Source organism: Peromyscus maniculatus, chromosome 20 (genome assembly GCF_049852395.1).
Source record: "Peromyscus maniculatus bairdii isolate BWxNUB_F1_BW_parent chromosome 20, HU_Pman_BW_mat_3.1, whole genome shotgun sequence".
Lineage (NCBI taxonomy): Eukaryota > Metazoa > Chordata > Mammalia > Rodentia > Cricetidae > Peromyscus > Peromyscus maniculatus.
In genome coordinates this window covers 71,428,242-71,448,422 of record NC_134871.1, presented here as the reverse complement: position 1 = coordinate 71,448,422, position 20,181 = coordinate 71,428,242, and the positions used below count along the sequence as shown (strand labels likewise).

At 47.1% G+C, this 20,181-nt stretch overlaps 1 protein-coding gene across 1 annotated transcript; it reads left to right on the top strand.

Annotated features, from left to right (window-relative positions):
• The first annotated feature begins 1,187 nt into the window (after positions 1-1,187).
• On the top strand, positions 1,188-6,305 carry LOC102922894 (keratin, type II cytoskeletal 6A-like). The gene is made up of 9 exons (XM_006981881.3): positions 1,188-1,792; positions 2,334-2,548; positions 2,861-2,921; positions 3,077-3,172; positions 4,284-4,448; positions 4,867-4,992; positions 5,135-5,355; positions 5,568-5,602; positions 5,702-6,305. The coding sequence occupies exons 1-9, from the start codon at positions 1,304-1,306 to the stop codon at positions 5,890-5,892; spliced, it is 1,599 nt and encodes a 532-aa protein (XP_006981943.2). The 5' UTR covers positions 1,188-1,303; the 3' UTR covers positions 5,893-6,305.
• The last annotated feature ends 13,876 nt before the right edge of the window (positions 6,306-20,181 follow it).

Sequence of the window (20,181 nt, the reverse complement as noted above, 5' to 3'; positions counted from 1 at the left end):
GAAAGGCTTGACTACATCTCATTGAGATTCATGATTTAAATAAAATCAGTTTACAGAAGATGGGAAGATGGGGTGAACTGTTAAGTTTTCACCAGGAGCAATCAAGGAGAAAGAAGCAGCTGAAACTCTAAGAAGGACTTTAAACAATCTGGGAGAGGGGCTGGAGAGATGGCTCAGCAGGAAAGAGCACTGTCTGCTCTTGTTGAAGTGGGTTCAAGGGGCTCACAGCTCACAACCTTCTCGTAACTCTACTTCAAGGGGATCTGACTCACTCTTCTGGTCTGCAGGAGATCCAAGCACACAAGTGGTTCACACACATTCATTTAGGCAACATGCCAATACACATATTTTTTAATTGCATTCATTTTCCTGAATTTAAGAATGTGTACGTGTGTGTCTGGTGCCCTCAGAGGTCAGAAGAGGACATGGGATTCCCTGGAACTGAAGTTACAGATGGTTGTGACCCACCATGTGGATGCTGGAAACTAGAGTCAAGTCCTCTGCAAGGGCAACAAGTGTTATTCACCACTGAGCCATATCTACACTCTCTTGAATCATTTTTAATGTAAATATATGTACTTAATATGTATTTTCATTTTCTACATACATACCAAATAGCCTATCTTTAGATACAATATTGAATTAATTACTGAAGAAATTATATTTTTTTGAGATCTGCTTTCAAATTTTCTAGGGTTGGTGAGCGAACTGATTGGAAACATAAAAAAATAAGGCTGGTGTGAGCTGTTTGGTGGAAACTGGTGACAAGGGTGTGGGACAACATGTGGTTGACTTCTCTATCTGTTGAGATGGGGTCTAAAGGAAAACAGGTCACAGTTCACATTCCTAATCACGAAGGTCGGTGACAGCCTCTCTGTTGGCCTAAGAGGACAGTTGGTCTCCAGGATGTCCATGGGAGAGAGGGGCAGGCAGGGGGACGAGGGATCTCAGCACATTCAGCAGGACCTGCAGAACCTTTGAGTGGGTGACTAAGTGAGATACAGTGAATAAACAGCTGATTTACTGTACCCAGATTATGTTAAAATGAGAGGCAAGAGCATTTTCCCTCACTAAAGGAAGTCAAAACCACAACCTCAAAATTAAATAACATTTTTGATGAATCTAGGTGTAAGCTTACTGTGTATGTGTAATTCTCTGCCCTTCCCACTCTGCAAGCTCCCTTCAGGACCAAGCCCAGCCCATCTATACTATATATAAGCAGCTGCCCAGAGCCTATCACGCTCATCTGCTCAGCTCTTCCCTGCAGTCTCTCCACTTCACAGACTTCTCATCTCCAGGAACCATGTCTACCAAATCCACCATCAGGAGTCAAACCAGCCACCGAGGCTTCAGTGCCGGCTCAGCCAGAGTCCCTGGGCTCAACCGCTCTGGTTTCAGCAGTGTGTCTGTGTGCCGCTCCCGAGGCAGTGGTGGCTCTGGGGCCATGTGTGGAGGAGCTGGCTTTGGCAGCAGGAGCCTCTATGGTGTGGGGAGCTCCAAGAGGATCTCCATCGGAGGAGGCAGCTGTGGCATTGGGGGAGGCTATGGTAGCCAAGTTGGAGGAGGAGTCGGCTCTGCCATTATCTTCGGTGGTAAAGCTGGGTTTGGTGGTGGCTCTGGGAGCTCTGGATTGCCTGTGTGTCCCCCTGAAGACATTCAAGAGGTCACCATCAACCAGAGCCTCCTCACCCCTCTGAACCTGCAAATCGACCCCACCATCCAGAGGGTGAGGACTGAGGAGCGTGAGCAGATCAAGACCCTCAACAACAAGTTTGCCTCCTTCATCGACAAGGTGAGATGTGTTCTTTCTAGAGCAGCCTACACAGGAGTAGACTTGAGCGGATGCCAAAGGCAGAGGTGGAGGAAGAGTCTTTAGGCTTTGCTCAAGCAGGGCCATTCTTTCTGGTTGACTCTGTCCTGGCTTGGTGCTCCTCTTTAGTTAGGCTGGCAGCTGGCAATCAGGGTCAGAGTTCCTCTCCTACAGAGGTTGCCCCATAAGGGTGTCTGACTCCAGTGGGCTGTTATGAGCTCTAGCCTCCCATCACAGAGGATTGTACAAGGCAGAAGTCTCTGTAGGCCAGTTTGGGAGCATCCCAGTCACACTGACTGAACCATACTCCAGTAAGCCACTGCTAGGCTGCCTGTGCCCTGCCTGAGAGCTCTGCCTTCCTTATGGGGATGATGTTGGGAGCTTCACTCTGGTTGGCCCTGTAGACCCAGGGACAGGGACTACACTGAAGGGGTCTAGGCAGACAGCCTGAGAGGAGGGTCACACTAATGAAGGGGTCACTGAAGAATGAAACTCATTTTCTTCTCACACTCTTCCCCTCCAGGTGAAGTTCCTAGAGCAACAGAACAAGGTCCTGGATACCAAGTGGACCCTGCTGCAGGAGCAGGGCACCAAGACTGTGAGGCACAACATTGAGGAGTTGTTTGAGCAGTACATCAGCACCCTCAGGAGGGAACAGGAAAGCATCAATGGGGACAGGGGCCGCCTGGACTCAGAGCTGAGGAGCATGCAGGATACAGCGGAGGACTACAAGAACAAGTGAGTTAAGAAAAGAACACAGATTGTCAAAGTTCGTGGTAATGAAGGCCCAAATCTAGAACCAGACTCCATGAATTAAGGAAGCTCAGTCATAACAATGAAATGACAATTTATCTCCAAAGAGCAAGAGAATACGACCCTGGACGGTTGTAGGAGGCTATGGGGGAGAAAAGGAATGATATTCAATAACAACAAATTCATCTTTGGCATGATTTGCACATATTGCATTTATAGAATTTGGGGTAGGGTGAAGGGCTGCCTGTGATGCCATCTACCCACTGGCTACAATGTGTCGAACCCTCCCTCTTGTAGATACGAAGATGAAATCAACAAGCGCACAGCAGCAGAGAATGAATTCGTGACCCTGAAGAAGGTGAGCTGACTAAGTCACAGGGATGGTTTCTCTCCTGATGGAGAGAAATGCTTTGCAAGTCTGGTCCATTCCAGAGAATGGTTGCCAGGGAGATGGAGGAAAATAGGCTGGGCAAGAGAGTTAACCAGATTCCATGTTGTTAACTCTTTCCTCAGGAAGTAGAAGCTGTCTCCATGAATAAGACTGAACTGCAAGCCAAGACAGACAGTCTGACAGATGAGATCAACTTCCGGAGAGATCTCTATGATGCAGTAAGTCCCCCCCCTCTTTATCTATCTATCTCTATCTAACTGTGAATGTGTGTGTGTGTGTGTGTGTGCGTGTGTGTGTGTGTGTGTGTGTGTGTGTGTGTGTGTGTGTGTGTGTTCCTCTTTGTGGCAAGCCACAAGAATATATAATATAGATTCAGCTGTGCATTAAAGCTAAGCTTTTGACTGGCCAATGGTCTGTCTAAAGGCAAGCCATGTACTATGAATATTTCCTTCTATCCAGCTTTTAATATTTCAGCTGTCTTCTGCTATGAAATTCTTGAGTGCCAAATATTTCCAGACTACTTGGCTAACAGTTTAGCTCCCCAGAAATGCTGAACTTCTAGGTAACTAACTCCCGCACTGAGCCTGGGAGACAAATTGGCTGGAGATGCATAGTCCTCCTTTTGTGCAAATGAAGCTGAAACCATCCCCCTGCCTCAAGGCCTAGTGGCTCTCCAGAGCAGTTGACTGTAAACAAAAGAGGTTTTTATATATCAAGTTGGAAGGAAGAGGAACATTCATGAGGAGGCAGAGAACTGTGTGGACAGGGCGGCAAGGGTCAGATATTTTCTGTAGAAACAGACAGAATGGCATGGCCAGAGATAAGAGAGGAACACAGGTTCTGTAGAGGGTGAGGCAGATCTGTGGTAGTTTTCTGAGTGCCAGGAGGAGAGAGCAGTAGATGGAGAAGGAGGAAACAGAGGATGAAGATGAGGCTGCAAGCCTAGGAGCGTAGTCATTAGCAGGACTATGAGAGGGAACCAGATGGAAGTGAAGCTATGTAGACAGGATTTTATCCCAGAGAAATGAATTAGACCGATAAGGAGCTTGGTGCATCTAGAGTTATTCCTGCCCTGAATGCATGTTTGTCCTAGAGGAATAAAGTTAACAGACATAAGAGCATAGTGTATGTAGATTTTTAGCCCTTGGATATCCCACACCAGATGCATCAAATTCCCCTGGACCCTCAGTAGTCAAAACATCTGTTCTTCTCCCTCGTCCACTTTGTCCCCATTCCCTTTATTTTCTCCTGTGCAAACTGAGAGTGGGGTGTTGGGAACATCTGTAATCCTCATGTCCAAAGCTGACGTTGCCTCTTTCTGTTCTGTAGGAACTGTCTCAGATGCAAACTCACATCTCAGACACCTCTGTGGTCCTCTCCATGGACAACAACCGTAGCCTGGACCTGGACAGCATCATTGCTGAGGTCAAGGCCCAATACGAGGAGATTGCTCAGAGGAGCCGGGCAGAGGCTGAATCTTGGTACCAGACAAAAGTGAGTATTGAATGGAGGCTGATCAAGGGTATCTGGGACTCAAAATGAATCTGTAAGTCTCTGACATCATTTGAGGTTAGAGTTCTATTGAGAAGAACCTGGGATCCTGTAATAGCAAATGGACCTTGCACTTGTGTTATAGAGTTACGTTGTAGTCCAAGGATCAAGAGAACCCAGAGGTGGATGCAAAGTTGCCATAAATGGTGTCCATGCTCTTTGCTTGAGCTGTACTAAGGATACTGGCCCTCATGCGATTACACAGAACATGTTCAGTCCCCAAGAGAACTATGTAGTCCTGTTCTTCTTCAGCTTCCCTTGTGGAAAAGCCAAAATCCAAGGATAGTTGATGCCACTTAAGCGTGAATTTGCTTTTGCATGAAAAACTAACATAAATGTTCTTTCTTCTATTGACCCTCAGTATGAGGAGCTGAAGGTCACAGGGCGCAGACACGGGGGTGACCTGCGCAACACCAAGCAGGAGATCACCGAGTTGGACCGCATGATCCAGAGGCTGAGAACTGAGATCAACAACGCCAAGGAGCAGGTAGGATAGACAGAAAAATTCAGAGGTTGCTGTCCATTGTTTCTGATCCTCTAGACTCTCGCTCACAAGGAACAAAGATCTTGGGCTCCCCCTCTCAAGAGAACCACATTTCAAGTTATTTTTTCTTACTCTCTCTGCCCAGTGTGCCAAACTGCAGGCTGCCATTGCTGAGGCTGAACAGCGTGGGGAGATGGCCCTCAAGGATGCCAGGGGCAAGCTGCAGGGGCTGGAGGATGCCACACAGAAGGCCAAACAGGACAAGGTCAGGATGGTGAAGGGGTACCAGGAGCTCATGAATGTCAAAATGTCCCCTGATGTGGAGATCGGCACCTACAGGAAGCTGCTGGAAGGAGAGGAGTTCAGGTGAGAGTATTCACCCCTCCCCAAGCCCCCGAGGACACCTCCATGATGTCAGGCACTGAGCACAAGATGAGGGAGGCACCAGCTGTGGCCACAATGGCTCCATTCAGGAACCCTCTGCTGGGGATTCTCTTTGAACCGTCACCAGACTGGGGGTTCCCACAGGGACTGAGGTGATGGCTCCCTGGTTCTCACCTGCTCTGTTCCTCTTCCAGGCTGAATGGTGAAGGCGTTGGGCCAGTCAACATCTGTAAGTACTCTGCTTGCTGCCTCCCCTTGCCCTGCCTTGTGCCTGGCTCACTGGACAGAGTGGCTCACGGTGTCCCTTGTACCCTTCCCTCCTTCACAGCTGTGGTGCAGTCCACCATGTCCAGCGGCTATGGCAGCCCAGGTGGTGCCAGCAGCAGCCATGGCCTGGGAGGTGGCTTCAGTTCTGGCAGTGGCAGAGGCATCAGCGGTGGCCTCAGCTCCTCTGGTGGCATCTCTCCCACCATCAAGTACACCAGCACCTCTTCCAGCAGGAAGAGCTACAGGCACTGAAGTCCCTGCCCCCAGAGCTGGTCCCTGATCCCAGACCCCTGGCTGCAGAGCCCTGTGCTCAGGGGCTGTCCCTGCTGGCCTCCCACCTCTGCTCTCTGGTTAGGGCTGGGGAGCTGAGTCCTTGTTGCTCCTCTGTCTGTCCCCGCTGGGTCGCCATGACTCATCTTCTGATTGTTATCCTCTGACTTCACACCATGATCCCTTACAACTTGTCACTCACTCACTGTGTCACTTCATTAGCAGGTACCTGCTCCTAAAGTTCTACCTTTTTGGCTACGTATGACAACAAAATCATTTCTGCCCCTTTCATGCTGGAATTCCTTCCTGGGTTCCAATGTTGTGACTAACTGGGTGGTGTACAGAATCTATCCATGGGATGTTTCCTCAGTTCTTTGCTTTCTTGTAACTCCTAAATAAAGCAGATTTAGAAAATGATGGGTGGCATTAAAGTTACTTCTGCATTTTCAAGTGACACATTATTTCTTTCAAAGATAATGGACATCCTATGGTTTTCATTCTCTGCCTCTGTGAAAGGTCAGCAAACCTGTCCTATAGCAACCTGACACTCAGCATCCCTTATCATCTGAGTTCCAACTCCATCTGGATCCAATAAAGTGGGAGGTGTCTGGCCTGCCATATTATGGGTAGTTCTCACATGGTATCCACTCCAAATTAATTGTGGGACCTTTGCAGATACTAAAATCACAGGTACTTCTGGATTTTTGTATAAGATGTCACAGTGCTTGCATGAAGTCCCTCCAGGACTTTGGTAAGCTGTGTTTCATCCCTGGACTACATCTTATTAGTCCTCAAAGTATGGTGATTGGAGACTGACACAAGAGTAAGATCTCATCGGGTGGTGGTGGGGCACGCCTTTAATCCCTTGGGAGCCAGACAGATCTCTGTGAGTTTGAGGCCAGCCTGGGCTACAGAGTGTGTTCCAGGGAAGGCATAAAGCTACTCAGAGAAACCGTGTCTCGAAAACCCCCCCAAAAAAGAGTAAGATCTGCACCTCTTCATAGATTTTATATCAAAAAATATTCCATCTGCTGGTGCTGGAATTTATACATGTGAACCTGTGTATATAGACTGCTCTAACTATGCAAACTTAACAGCCTCATTCCTCTGCCTGATTTTCTGAGACTATGTGTCCCTCTACACCTGTGTTTACTCAAAATATCTCCTGGAGAAACATCCCTGCCTAATTAGAGAAAAAGCCATGTGTGTGTGTGTGTGTGTGTGTGTGTGTGTGTGTGTACATATATGTGTATGTGTGTGTGTGTTTGAGTGTGTGTGTATGTGGTGTGTGTGTGTGTGTTTGTGTGTGTGTGTGTGTATGTGGTGTGTGTGTGTGTATGTGGTGTGTGTGTGTGTGTGTGTGTGTGTGTGTGTGTGTGTGTTTCCTCACCCAGAATCAAACACTTTCTTTCCTGGGCTGATTATCTCTGCTGTGTCTCAGGTATCCCCTCTGCTACCTGTAGCACTCAAGATTTTCCCTGCCTTTTAATTCTTTAGCTGGCAGAGAAATCAAACTAATCCAAACCTCTAGACTGTAATATTTTGATCCATTTTACCTGATTATTTTATGGAAAGAAATTCTGGATCCTGGCACATAGATGTCCTCATGTGTTCACTCCTAATCATCCCCCCACCAAAATGGGCGTCCCCCCTTTCACATGAGCACCGCCTCCCTTTCTTCTCGGGATCAGGCATAGGACTGCTGATCGAAGCCCATGCCCTCCACCTGTGATTCTGTATCTATAAGGAATAATGAAAAGGAAAATGATTCACAAGCATGCTATTACATATGTGGATTTAGATAAAGTTAAAATCTTAACATATTTAGTAATCTAAAGTATCATAAGGTAAAATTATGACCCTATATGTCAATACATTTGATAACTTTGATTAAATGCACCCAAACATTAGAAGCTGCAAAATATTAAGATGTGGAGAAATGGTCAGGATAGCCCATGCACCAACTGTGGAAAGAAATCAAACCTATGAGTGTACCCTTGAGATGTTTTCATTGCCTAAAAATGAAATGGCACCAACATCTACCTCAGGAAGCAGACATGGAGGGTGCCATGTATGACTTACACCATTCAAGCCAACACTGTTCTAACGACGCAAACAGGAGAAAGCTACTTGGAGAAGGGAAAACCATAAACTAATCAACACTGCTCATAAATGTCACACAAAAGGACTCAACAAGACAGCACTAAACAGAAAGCTGGGGTATATACAAAAAAAACTCTACACCATGACTAGCCAGGGTTCATTCCAAATGGGTAAGGCCTGTTCAAACATCCAGAAGCACATACGACAATCTAGTATTTTGAAACAGCAAAAAAGAAGCCACATGATCATATCAGCAGTGTAGAAAAGGTACAGACCACACAATCCAACACTCAGACACGTTAAAGTAAACAAAAACTTTTTGATGCATACGGACGAGAGGGCAACTTCCTGAACTTGTGAGCATCCAACAGAACTCACAACTGGCCCGAGTGTAGAGAACAAATGTCCATGGGGTGCTCAGCCACAAGGGGGGCGTCTGTGTCATCACACTCTCTCCCTCCAGGGCTGGGGACCCACCTCAGAAGAGGGACAGGAGGCCTATAAGAGCCAGGTGTCAGGGAGGATCAGAACAAAAAGTGTCCTCTGGACATGACAGGACCGCTGTGCCTGTGAATCCACAGCAGCTGTGGTTAGCTGCATAAAACCTGAGCTGTGGTTAGCTGCATAAAACCCACAGGAGGTCAAACCAGTCCACGTTCCAGCGCGGATGGGAGAGTGCCTCACCAACCCTCACCTGTAGCTGGGGAAGTACTGAGGGTGGATGGTGGGGCTCAAGCTCAAGCCCTCATGCCTGTGTGAAAAGCACTATGCTGATCAAGCCATTCCCCAGGAGCCCCTCCTTTCAAGGACTTGTGAGTCTGAGATGGGGAGAGTCAGTTTTCTTTAAGGATGTGGCCCCTGGTAGGTAAATCATGCTCCGATGCAGAGCCCAATACCCATGTGTATGTAAGAAGCACAAATAAGACTTTGTAAGAGAAGGGGAAAGAGATAAAGAGACCATGTGCAGTGTGGGGATCTGGTAGGACGAAGAGTCAAGAGTGAACATGATCAGAATATGTTGTGGACATCTATGAACCTCCCAATGAATTAATTTAAAACATTGTTTCTCAGAGTCTCTTCCTCACCCTGGAGCTCAACAATTCAGCTAAGCTGGCTGTCTCACTCATGTCCTGCAGGGCCTGGCTTGCACACAAATGCTGGGAATCAAACTCAAGCCCTCAAGACTGTGCAAGAAGCTCTTTACTGACCGGGCTGTCTCCCTCAGAACCCACTCCCCATGATGATTTATACGTGTGAGGTAACCTACAAGGGAATGCACAATGTGATCAAATAATCCGACTTTATTACACATTTCACCGAAGGGGGAAGGAGAGCAAAGGCTGACGTCGTGAGACTCCAGGAGAAGGTGCTGGGTGTGGGTGCTGTGTTCTACTTGGTACCATTGATCCCATGGGTACATGGCGTTGGAATTCTGGACACACTACAGGTGCATTAGTCAGTATCTAACAGAGAGGCAGTCTTATCTATCCAATCAGAGGGGAAGAGAGTGGTAGGTGAGAGGGGTTGATACAGTACTAAATATTTGGTGGGTGTGATTTTGGAGGCTGACAAGTTACAATATCTATGCCTACCAAGCTGGAGACCCAGGACAGCCAATCTATACTTTGATTGGATGAAACAGTGCCCCATGAATGGTAGTCAGGCAAAGGGAATGTCCTCTGCCCCTGCGTTCTCTTAGTTCCTTCAGCTAATTTGGGCAGACCTATTCTCATTATTGAGGGCAGTTTGCTTCACTCTGTCATTACAGAGTTAATCTCAAAGAAATACATTCACAGTCACACCCAAATACCTGGGCACCTATGTTCCGTTTAAGTTGGCACATCATAGTAATCATTTTTATGTGGATTGGGAAATAGAACATCCGAGCAAATGGGTGACAGGTAGTCTCAGCTACATTTCTCATCACTTTCTGTGGATAAGCAAGGGAAGAGACTAGAAGGACCGTGATGCTAATGATTTGGAGTTGGGCATAGGATGGTTGCTTATGAGAACACATGGAACTATAGATGTAGCTCAGTGGTAGAGTGCTTGCTTAGCACATGCAAGGCCCTGTCTTCAATCTCCAGCATTGCAAAAGCAAATGAACACCATAATCATAAATGAATATATATATGCATATTATATATATATAATATATGTCACTAAAGGAGGAAGGAGAGCAAAGGCTGATGTAATGACTTTAGAAATGAGTGAGATTACAGGAAAAGGTTCTTTGTGGAAGTATGCATATATATGTATTCTTTCTGTATGTATACACACACACACACACACACACGCACACACACACACACACACGCACACACACACACACACGCACCTCTGTTACCTGACAGGATCTAGAGGCTGTGACATTTCAGTAGCATTGAACATATCTAGTGTCTAGATCTTTGTTAACACTATGGCCTAGTATCACTATTGCAAAGAGTTTCATAAGTCAATGTGAAGGGACCACAGAGGACCCAGATACCTGATCAAATATTATTCTGAGTATTCCCATGACGATGTTTAGGATGAGGTTTCTATTTGGAGAGGAGGCTGAGCAAAGCCAATTGCTCCCACACTGTGAGTGGCCTTCAGTCCATCAGTAGGAAGCTGGAGTAGGATGAAAGGCTGACCCTACTCTGAGTAACAGAGAGCTTTCCTATCCAAAGCCTTTAAACTGGGGTTCCAGGTCTCCCTGGCTAAGCAGAAGTGTCTGGACTTCAGACTCAAACTGACATTTCAATTCTATAGATTGAGATTTTTTTTTCCTGCTCCATAATTAGGCAAGACAGGTCCTTAAAGTGTAAGCCTCCATGCATGACTGTCCTCCTGGTTCTGTGTTTCTGAAGAACCCTGACTGATACAACTGAGAAGGAAGACCCCCTCAGAGAAATGACTGGTTTGAAGGAGGATCTTAGTGCATCAGGCCATGATAGACAGTAAGGAAGAAGTAACATCGATCAGCCCCTGAAACAAACCCACAGTGAATAGAGCCCCCCGTGGCTGAAATAGAATAATCTGTCATTTGTCAAATAAATAACTCTACTGGACTATGACTCAAAGTACAAAGGAAATGCTAATGAGCCGACATAATTACATAATTAGACTAAAGAAATGAATCAGTGATGCAATGGGCGACTTCTACAGAGGGATTTCAAACGGTTTATGTAAGGAGTCCTCCCTCAGTGAGGCAGAGGGCGACTCCTCCCCAGGTGTGGGAGAACTTCTTGCCAAAGGTGAGGTGTGGGAAGGAGGTGAAGGGGCATTTTACAGCAGAGATGTTGGGAAGCTGCCTTACCGACTCAGAGCTCCATCCATAGTGATGGGAACTATTGATGCCGTCACACGGTCAGAAGAAGCCTCACCTCTGGGTCTCCTCCAAGAACCCCTGCTGAAACCATCAGGGGAAAAATGGCAAAGAACAATTAAGAGATCCTACAAAACACAGGGCCACTGCTCGCCAAAACTTTTAAGGCCATCAAAGCACCAATAACCTGACAAACTGTCTCTGGCAAGAGGAGAAAAGGGACATACAATGGAAGTGGGCGAGGGTACCCTGCATCCAACAAAGACCAAAAACCAAGGAATGAAGTATGGACTCCTTGATAGCATATTTATATTTGTTCATTAACTGTCATGAATGAAAATGTCACTATGAAGAATATTAATAGTAAAGGAAGCTGGCTTTAACTACATAACATCCCTGTGCTGTCTTCACATCTTTTTGTATCTAAAACCGACTCCAAAATAAGGTTTAAAAAAAATCAAGCTCAGATACTACTTCAGATGAATCTGTATTTTTAGCTCAGATGCTACCTCAGAGTGGCATCAGTATTTTTAATTAACGCTAATTTTGTAAGCAGACTTTAAAAACTGCCACACAAGTGAGGTAGGTGTAGTGAAGGAAGAGGACAGAGCAGGAAGGAACCGAGGGAGGGAGGAAGGAAGGGAAGGAGGGAAGGAAGTAAAAAGGGAGAGAGAGAGAGAGAATTCAAGGGTGCATGGGAAAATACCAGTTATCTCAAGTTGGCGTAAGTCCAACTCACTTGTAACATTTTAAAATTTGTGTTCTTTCTAAATTAGTTTTTGAGACAGGGTCTCACTATGTGGCCTATTTTAGCTTAAAACTCACTATGTAGACCAGGCTGGCTCCAATTTACAGAGCCTCTGCCTCCTGAGTGCTGGCTGGTACTAAAGGAGTGTGCCACCATGCCTGGCTCTTCTTACAGGTTTAATGTTGAGTGTATATTAGAAAGGTATAAGAGGCCAGATCTGGTGACTCATGTCTGTAATCCCAGCACTGAAGAGGCTCAGATAGAAGAATTGCCACACATTCAAGGTCAGTTTCGGCTACATAATGGGAACCTGTCATTTTTTTAAAATAAATGTTTTTAAATAGAGAAGACTATTGAAAATGGTTTCCAGGTCATGTTTTAATTGTAGAACATCTGAGATGAAACATAGTTACTCTTTCTGCTAGAAAGGACTCTGGGGTCTAGACTCAGAATTGAAGGCTTTTGAGAGGAAACATTGTACCACCTTCCTCCACCCACTGAGGACCGCGGGAGAAGCAACAGGCTCCTCTCCACAATGACTCAGACACATGTGAGGCGCAGAAGAGGCAACCCTGGAGATTCCTTGGGGTCTACCTCAACCTTGTAGCTGGCCTTGAGAAGAGCCGAGATGGGGCTAGAGAGACTGTGCAGCAGCTAAGAACATTTACTGCTCCTCCAGAGGACACAGGTTTGAATCCTGACACCTTCTTCATACACTGGGCAGCTCACAACTCCAGCTCCAGGGAGAGAGGTGGCATTATTTCAAAGGAAGTGGGGAGAAAGGGCTGTAGTGTGTCCCTGGGTGTGGCTCCTGCAGGGCACGCACTTGTTCCCAGAGTCATCCCTTTCTGACCCTCCTAACTCAGCTTTTCACCTCCACATCTGCAGCCTCTTTGGCAACAGTGTTCAGCTCAAGCCTAACCCACGCCTGCATGTGCTTCCCCAGCAATTTGCTCATTAGTCTTCGTGGGAAAGCACAGAGCTTATTCCTGGAGGAGGGAATATACCGGTGGCCAGGAAGCAGGGTCCCCCCTGCCTTTGCCGGCATCAGAAAGCAAGGCTAAGACAGAAAACTACCTCCTTTAATACAACTTAAACTTTTCCTGCTGGTGCCCACGTTTCACCCAAGAAAGTTTTATATGACCCTGAGCATATACACATATAAAACAGATACATTTGATACTAAGTCATAAAACAAACTTTTAAACAATTCTGTGGCACACACATTGCTTTACCACTTATTAAAGACAAACCAAATTTGCATACCGAGCTCAATGTATTTTATATTGGCATGAATGAAATCATGGCCGAATGCTTATATATAAAATGGCAGAGGCATGTTTAGGGAGTTTGAGAAGTCGTTAGAAATTCTGTCCTAATCTCAAGTCAAATATACTTGAATTTTCTTCATAGAATTTAAACCAGTGACTCAAACACCAATTTTTAAAATCAGACATTCTCATGATATAATCCAAAGATATACTAATTTGATACTTACATGCTGGGGAATGGTGGTAGGAAAACACTAGAAGCCTTTGTTTTCTATAATTATAATTAAACCATTTTCATAAGAGCAGAAAACTTTGTAGGCACAGTGAGACACTGACATCCCTAACACACAGTGGTCTCGAATCTGAGGTTGCTTCAGGCAGGCTTGGTATATGGCAGCATTCCCAATGAAAATGCACAAACTCTGTGTGTGTGTGTGTGTGTGTGTGTGTGTGTGTGTGTGTGTGTGTGTCCGTGTCCAAGTGTGTCCAGAGCCAAGGCTGTAGTGAATGGAGCATCGAGCACTGCCATAAATACCTGAGATTCACGATGCATGTGAGTTTTGAGTTCATTTTCAATCACTGCACATACGGAACTCTTTTGCTGTTGCCAAATATTTCATAATCGCCCAACTCAGTCACATGACCACATATAGCTATGATCTTGTTTTAGGGGGTTGAGATCTAGAGGATGGAAGCTCCGTCATGGCCTGTCGGAATTTCTCTAGAGAATTAGAATGGCACTAAGAAGAGTTTGGATGGCAGATCTCTCCATCTCAGGACATGCCAGGCTGTGCAGTATGGAAGCCAGACCCACTGAGGACCTGGCACACAGATGTGTCCCTGCCTCTGTCTTACACAGGGCCACTGTGTCTCTCCTCTAGGTGCGGTTCCCGGAGCAGCGGTACAAGGTTCTAGACATCAAGTGGATGCTGCTGCGGGAAGAGAGCAGCAAGCCATCGAGGAGCACATTAGCACTCCCCAGAGACACACAGGGCGCTTGACTTGAGTCTGAGGACCATGTAGGGTGTGGCAGGAAACTATAGCAAGACGGGGGCCAAAGAGAAGAATGGGCCACTTCCCAAACCTCACCTCAGAATGACTGGGGACCAGGTTGAGAAGTGGGCACTGATCCTTAGCAAATAAATCACAAATTGTTACCAAAAAGCAAAACACGTAAGACCAGAATGAATTACAGGAGTTCTAGGAAGGTTTTTCTTTGCTTTTAAGTGAACTATTTAGTAATACACCCTTTTGTGAAAGAAAGGACAGGTCCTTGTATACACAATATACACTATATTACAATATATATATATATATATATATATATATATATATATATATATATATATATGGAATTGTCCTTGTCTACACGATATGTATGGAAAGTGTCATCCACCTGCTGGCTCAAACTGCTGTGCCCTTCATTTTGTAAATATGAAGATGGAGTGATGTCACTCAGAGGAGAAAGGCCAGGCTGCGCAGTGAGCCAAGAGCTGCTGAGGGCCCTTCCCGAACTGCAGGAGGCTTCTGATGTGGTGGAGAGTCAGGAATGCTCTGAAGCTTGGATGCTTTCACAGCAATTGCCCTGCACTCGCACTCCGGAGCTAGAACCCACTCTAAGAAGCAAAGAACCCCAAGGCAGGATGAAAAGTGGAACAGATGAGAACGTAGGCACACTTTCTTAAACCTCTCTCTCTCTCTCTCTCTCTCTCTCTCTCTCTCTCTCCCTCTCCCTCTCCCTCTCCCTCTCCCTCTCCCTCTCCCTCTTCCTCTCTCTCCCTCTCCTTCTCCCTCCCCCCACTTTTGTCTCCAGGCATATTTTTTCATTTATTGAAGAGATTTTTTTTTCACATAATATATCCTGATTACAATTTCTCCTCCCTCTGCTCCTCCCACTCCCTCCTCCACTCCCCTCCTTTCCAGATTCACTCCCCTTCTGTTTCTCATTAGAAAAAATACAGTTCTATTATAACAAAATATAAAATGATAAAACAGAAACTATCACATCAGAGTCAGACAAGACAAACCAAGAGAAGGAAAAGAGCCCCAAGCGAAGGCACAAGAGTCAGAGACCCACTCGTTCACACTCTCAGGAAGCCATAATGTGCTCACGGAGGACCAGTACAGACCTTCATGTTCACTCAGCACTGACTTCCGGGATACAATACACACACTTTCTAAGAGAGCTGCCCCATCTATTATCTCCTAATTAAGAATGTTAAGAATTCAAAATGCCAAACTGCCTAAGTCTCAAGGAGAAGCCATAGGTCGGCATATACTGGATTCAGAAGTGAAAAATGTCCACAGGTAAAATCCACCTATTCTCTCTCTCCTTGTGGACCACAGCATGAACCTCTGCAGGTCACAGAAAACAGACATGGGGACGACCTGTACACCATCAGGAAAGACATTTCTGAGGACCACACAACACAGCTGGTGAGTACTCACCCTTCCCCCAGCCCCCGAGGACACCTCCATGATGCCAGGCACTGAGCACAAGATGAGGGAGCACCAGCTGTAGCCACAATGGCTCCATTCAGGAACCCTCTGCTGGGATTCTCTGTGAACCGTCACCGACTGAGGGTTCCCACAGGGACTGAGGTGATGGCTCCCTGGTTCTCACCTGCTCTGTTCCTCTTCCAGGCTGAATGGTGAAGGCGTTGGGCCAGTCAACATCTGTAAGTACTCTGCTTGCCGCCTCCCCTTGCCCTGCCTTGCGCCTGGCTCACTGGACAGAGTGGCTCACGGTGTCCCTTGTACCCTTCCCTCCTTCACAGCTGTGGTGCAGTCCACCATGTCCAGCGGCTATGGCAGCCCAGGTGGTGCCAGCAGCAGCCTGGGCCTGGGAGGAGGCAGCAGCTACTCCCACGGCAGCAGCCATGGCCTTGGAGGTGGCTTCAGTTCTGGCAGTGGCAGAGGCATCAGCGGTGGCCTCAGCTCCTCTGGTGGCAGCTCCTCCACCATCAAGTACAGCAGCACCTCCTCCAGCAGGAAGAGCTACAGGCACTGAAGTCCCTGCCCCCAGAGCTGGTCCCTGATCTCAGACCCCTGGCTGCAGAGCCCTGTGCTCAGGGGCTGGCCCTGCACTGGCCTTCCCCTGTCCTCTCTAGTTGGGGCTGAGAAGATCACGTGCCTTCATTATTTCTCGGTTTATCCTTCTCTCCAGTGTCCAACTTCAGAACATCAGCAGCCATTGTCACACCATTGGCTCCCATCTATATGAGTCTGACTTAATCTGAGAATGGTTCATTACATGCCCTGGAGGAATGGAAACTGGCCTCTGAAATGGGGAGTCCTCCCTGAGAAGCCTAGCTATCCTGCTCTTCCAGGCTGTCTTCAACAGGTCCCCGTCTGACAGGCAACTATCTTGCCCTTCCCTTTCGGTGACCCTGGATGCTCTGAGACACACCCCTGACAGACAGAGCCTGTCTCTGTAGTCTTCTCTCATCTTTTTTGTTTCAAAATGTTCTGCTACATTGAGCAGAAATACAATGTTAACTTTCTTGCTCTGCATTGGTTCCTGTGGGATCTTCCACATCCCGCATATTTTTCATTGTCTTTGGGCTTTGGTTAACCAGTCTCCTCCCTTTGCTGGCCCCATGCTCTCTTCCTAAACTTATCACACAACTTCATTTGATGCTGTAGGAATTCTCTAGGGACATGGACAGCATTAACTTAGCCCTCTGAACTTGGTGTTTTTCTTTAGTGTACATCAGTGAAGGACCCCACTCCATTATGAGGATATGGGGCGTTGGGCCGATGTTATGCCCCCCCAATAACTTGGCCTTAGAAACGCCATTCTGCAGGAATCAGAAAAACAGGAGTTCACAGCTGTGACTAACTAGCCAGCCGGCCTTGGAAGAAAAAGATAACTATGGCCAGCCATCGGGCCTAAGATAGGGGATAATTGGGTCAGTGGCCTTGGGAGTAAGACAGTTGAGGATATTTTATGGCGGGCCCCTGGCCTTGAAGAATAAGCAGCTGGCCTGGGCAAGGCCAAGTCAGCCACACATCAAACTTCTGATAATTAAAGAACGCGACCCCAAGTTCACCCTGGCCCTCTGTAAAACAGCCAATAGGGACCCTGTAACTATGCTTCTCGCTTCTGTAACCGCGCCTCTGCCCCTGAAATCCCATAAAAAGTCCCCTTTGCCCTCGGTAGGCGCGCAAGTCCTCCGAGAGACTTGGCCCCAGGTACCTGTGCACCTAATAAAGCCTCTTGCTGTTTGCATCTGATCTGTGGTTTCGGTGTGTTTCCCGGGTCTGGGGTCTCTCCCTGAGGGAAGATCTCCCCTGGGGGTCTTTCATCAGGACAGAAAGGAAAACTATATACTAAAAACTAGTTCAGTGCAGTTTATTTTCTTTTTTTTAACTCCACCTTTAGGTGGTTTGGTCTCTGCAGTGTCTGGGGCTCCCTTGGAGACTCCCCACCTCAGGGCACTGGTCCTCCAGGGCAGAGGCAGTTGGGAAGAGGCCAGAGTGTCTCGGCTCTATGGTTATTAAGACCTTTGTCTTGAAAGAGCTGCTTTGAGATGTATCCATCAAACTAACTGGTGCAGTATGAAAGCACCCCATCCTCGGCGTGTGGGCTTGAGACTTCAGAGCACTAACTGCTGAGTGGATCTCACTCAACCCAGAGACAGATGGTTCAGATGAAGAACTTCTCTTTAAACTCAGAGGATGTGTCTTAGTCGTCTTGTTGCTTTGAGTAAACAGATGACAAAAAAAAACTAAACTTAAGGAAGGAAACACTGGCTCTGACTTGCCATTTCCGTCCTGACAGAGAAGTGTGGTAACAGCTGGGGAAGGTATGGAGACAGAGGAGCGAGCATCTGGTCACTCTGCGCTCACAGTGTGGAAGTGGAGGGAAACGAGGCTCTCACCCATCTCCATTCCTCGTTCTTATTCAGCCAGGGTCCGGCCTATGGAATGGTACCACCTTCAAGTGGGTCTCCCCGTCTCACAGTTAACCCCTCACAGACGTGCTCAAAGGCTTGTCTTCTCAATGGTTCTAGGTACTCTCAAGTTGGCTGGCAATCAATAATAACAGTGACAGGAAGCCACGTCAGGAAACAAATTTACACACCTATACCTTCTACCCCAATAACCCAGAAAAAGGGGGACACTGTCAGCAATTCGGCACAATAACTCAATCAAATCTCCAAACAGTGTTGGCTACAGATTTCATCTGAAGCGCTGTTAGCAGAGACGACATTGAAAGATGTTCCAAGCTGATAGGTGACTCTCGGGTTTGTGACGACTTCGCTTTAGGGAAGAAGCTTGGCAAGAAAAACTAGAGGTAAGACGTTTCTTCAAATCCATTCAGTTATCAAAGTCAAAGCTGCAATTTTGACGTTTAAGCAAAAACAGACTCCAGATTTTAGACCATGTTTACCCAAGCCTATTCTAAAGTCCCTCTGGTCCAACATTTCACAAGAGCTTTAAGAATGAGAAAAAGAGCCGGGCGGTGGTGGCGCACGCCTTTAATCCCAGCACTCAGGAGGCAGAGGCAGGAGGATCTTTGTGAGTTCGAGGCCAGCCTGGGCTACCAAGTGAGCTCCAGGAAAGGCGCAAAGCTACACAGAGAAACCCTGTCTCAAAAAAAAAAAAAAACAAACAAACAAAAAAAGAATGAGAAAAAGAATGCACAGCAAGAGAAACTTCTACCCAAAGACTACAACCGCTTAACTAAGGGAGGCTGATTTAAAGCTACAGGAGGGGCCCTCTCCCTAGATCCCCAAGCAGGCTGGTGTCCCAAGGGCCCTGCCGCTGAAAGGCTTATACAGAAGACTCCGAGGGGCAGTGGATCTCCTTCTCCACTTATCATGGTTGTCTGGGGTAAAGGGTCCAGATACGGAGAAAGTAGAGCTTGGGACTGCCATGTCGGACAAAATCCAAAGCCGGCCGAGAAATTTCCACCATGCCACACAGACAGTATTCTCCCATGTTAAGAGTCCCAGAAGAGGAGGTTACCAGCAGGCCTCCTTCCACCTCACTCACCTTGAGTGAGGGCCACATGAGGGCTCCACTGAACACAGGCCAACTAGAGACCAGGTGGGTTGATGTTTAGAGCAGGCCTCACCACCTCTGAAAAGGGGTGTCACCTGTGAAAGGGGGTGTTCAGGCAAAGGAGAGGACGTCCAACTAAGTCTGAGCTTCAGATAAACGGCAAAAGCATTTACTGTGCCTCAGGTATTGCGTGTAACATCATTATATTGACAGTGTATCTGTCCATCGGAAGGGAATATCCTGAGTGCTGCATGGCAGACAAGCGTGACAAGGGTGCTTTTGTTGGGCTGCTGCTCCGGGATTCTACCCAAAGGGTAGGCAGTGAGTCAGGACAAAACCTAAGACCCTTCATGCTGCGTCAGTCGAGGTTTGCTAGAGGAACAGAATCCACGGGAAATGCACATAACTCAAAAGGGGGAGTATTAGATCCGTTTACACCTCAGGGCTTGGGTGAGTTGATGATGGTTCTGTACACCACAGGACAGAGAACATGGCAGCTTCCTGATGCAAGAATTCAGACCCTTCTCGGTTCCAATCTGGCAGTGAATACCCCGAGACTCCCTGGGGAGTAGCTGGTATTGGGGCTACATGGAAAGGCTGAAGACACTAGTATCTGACGACAGTGGCCACAGAGTACTCATTCAGAAAGCTAGGTGGCTTGCAAGCATCGTCTTCCTCCACCATCCTGCCAGGCTATTGGTGTCAGAATATTGTGTGCTGGGGGCAGGGGGATCCCCGGCTGGCTGGGTCAGGGTATCCCACTTGAGCAGGGAAACATGCCAAGCAGATGCAGCGGCGGCGGGCGGCAGCGTGTGAACAGTCAGTCACTC

Bases quoted from the DNA above. Each gene is read 5' to 3' on its own strand.
- LOC102922894 (XM_006981881.3), top strand. From the start codon at position 1,304: ATGTCTACCAAATCCACCATCAGGAGTCAAACCAGCCACCGAGGCTTC. The intron at 2,922-3,076 runs GTGAGCTGACTA...CTCTTTCCTCAG, and splicing joins AATTCGTGACCCTGAAGAAG to GAAGTAGAAGCTGTCTCCAT. The intron at 5,356-5,567 runs GTGAGAGTATTC...TTCCTCTTCCAG, and splicing joins CTGGAAGGAGAGGAGTTCAG to GCTGAATGGTGAAGGCGTTG.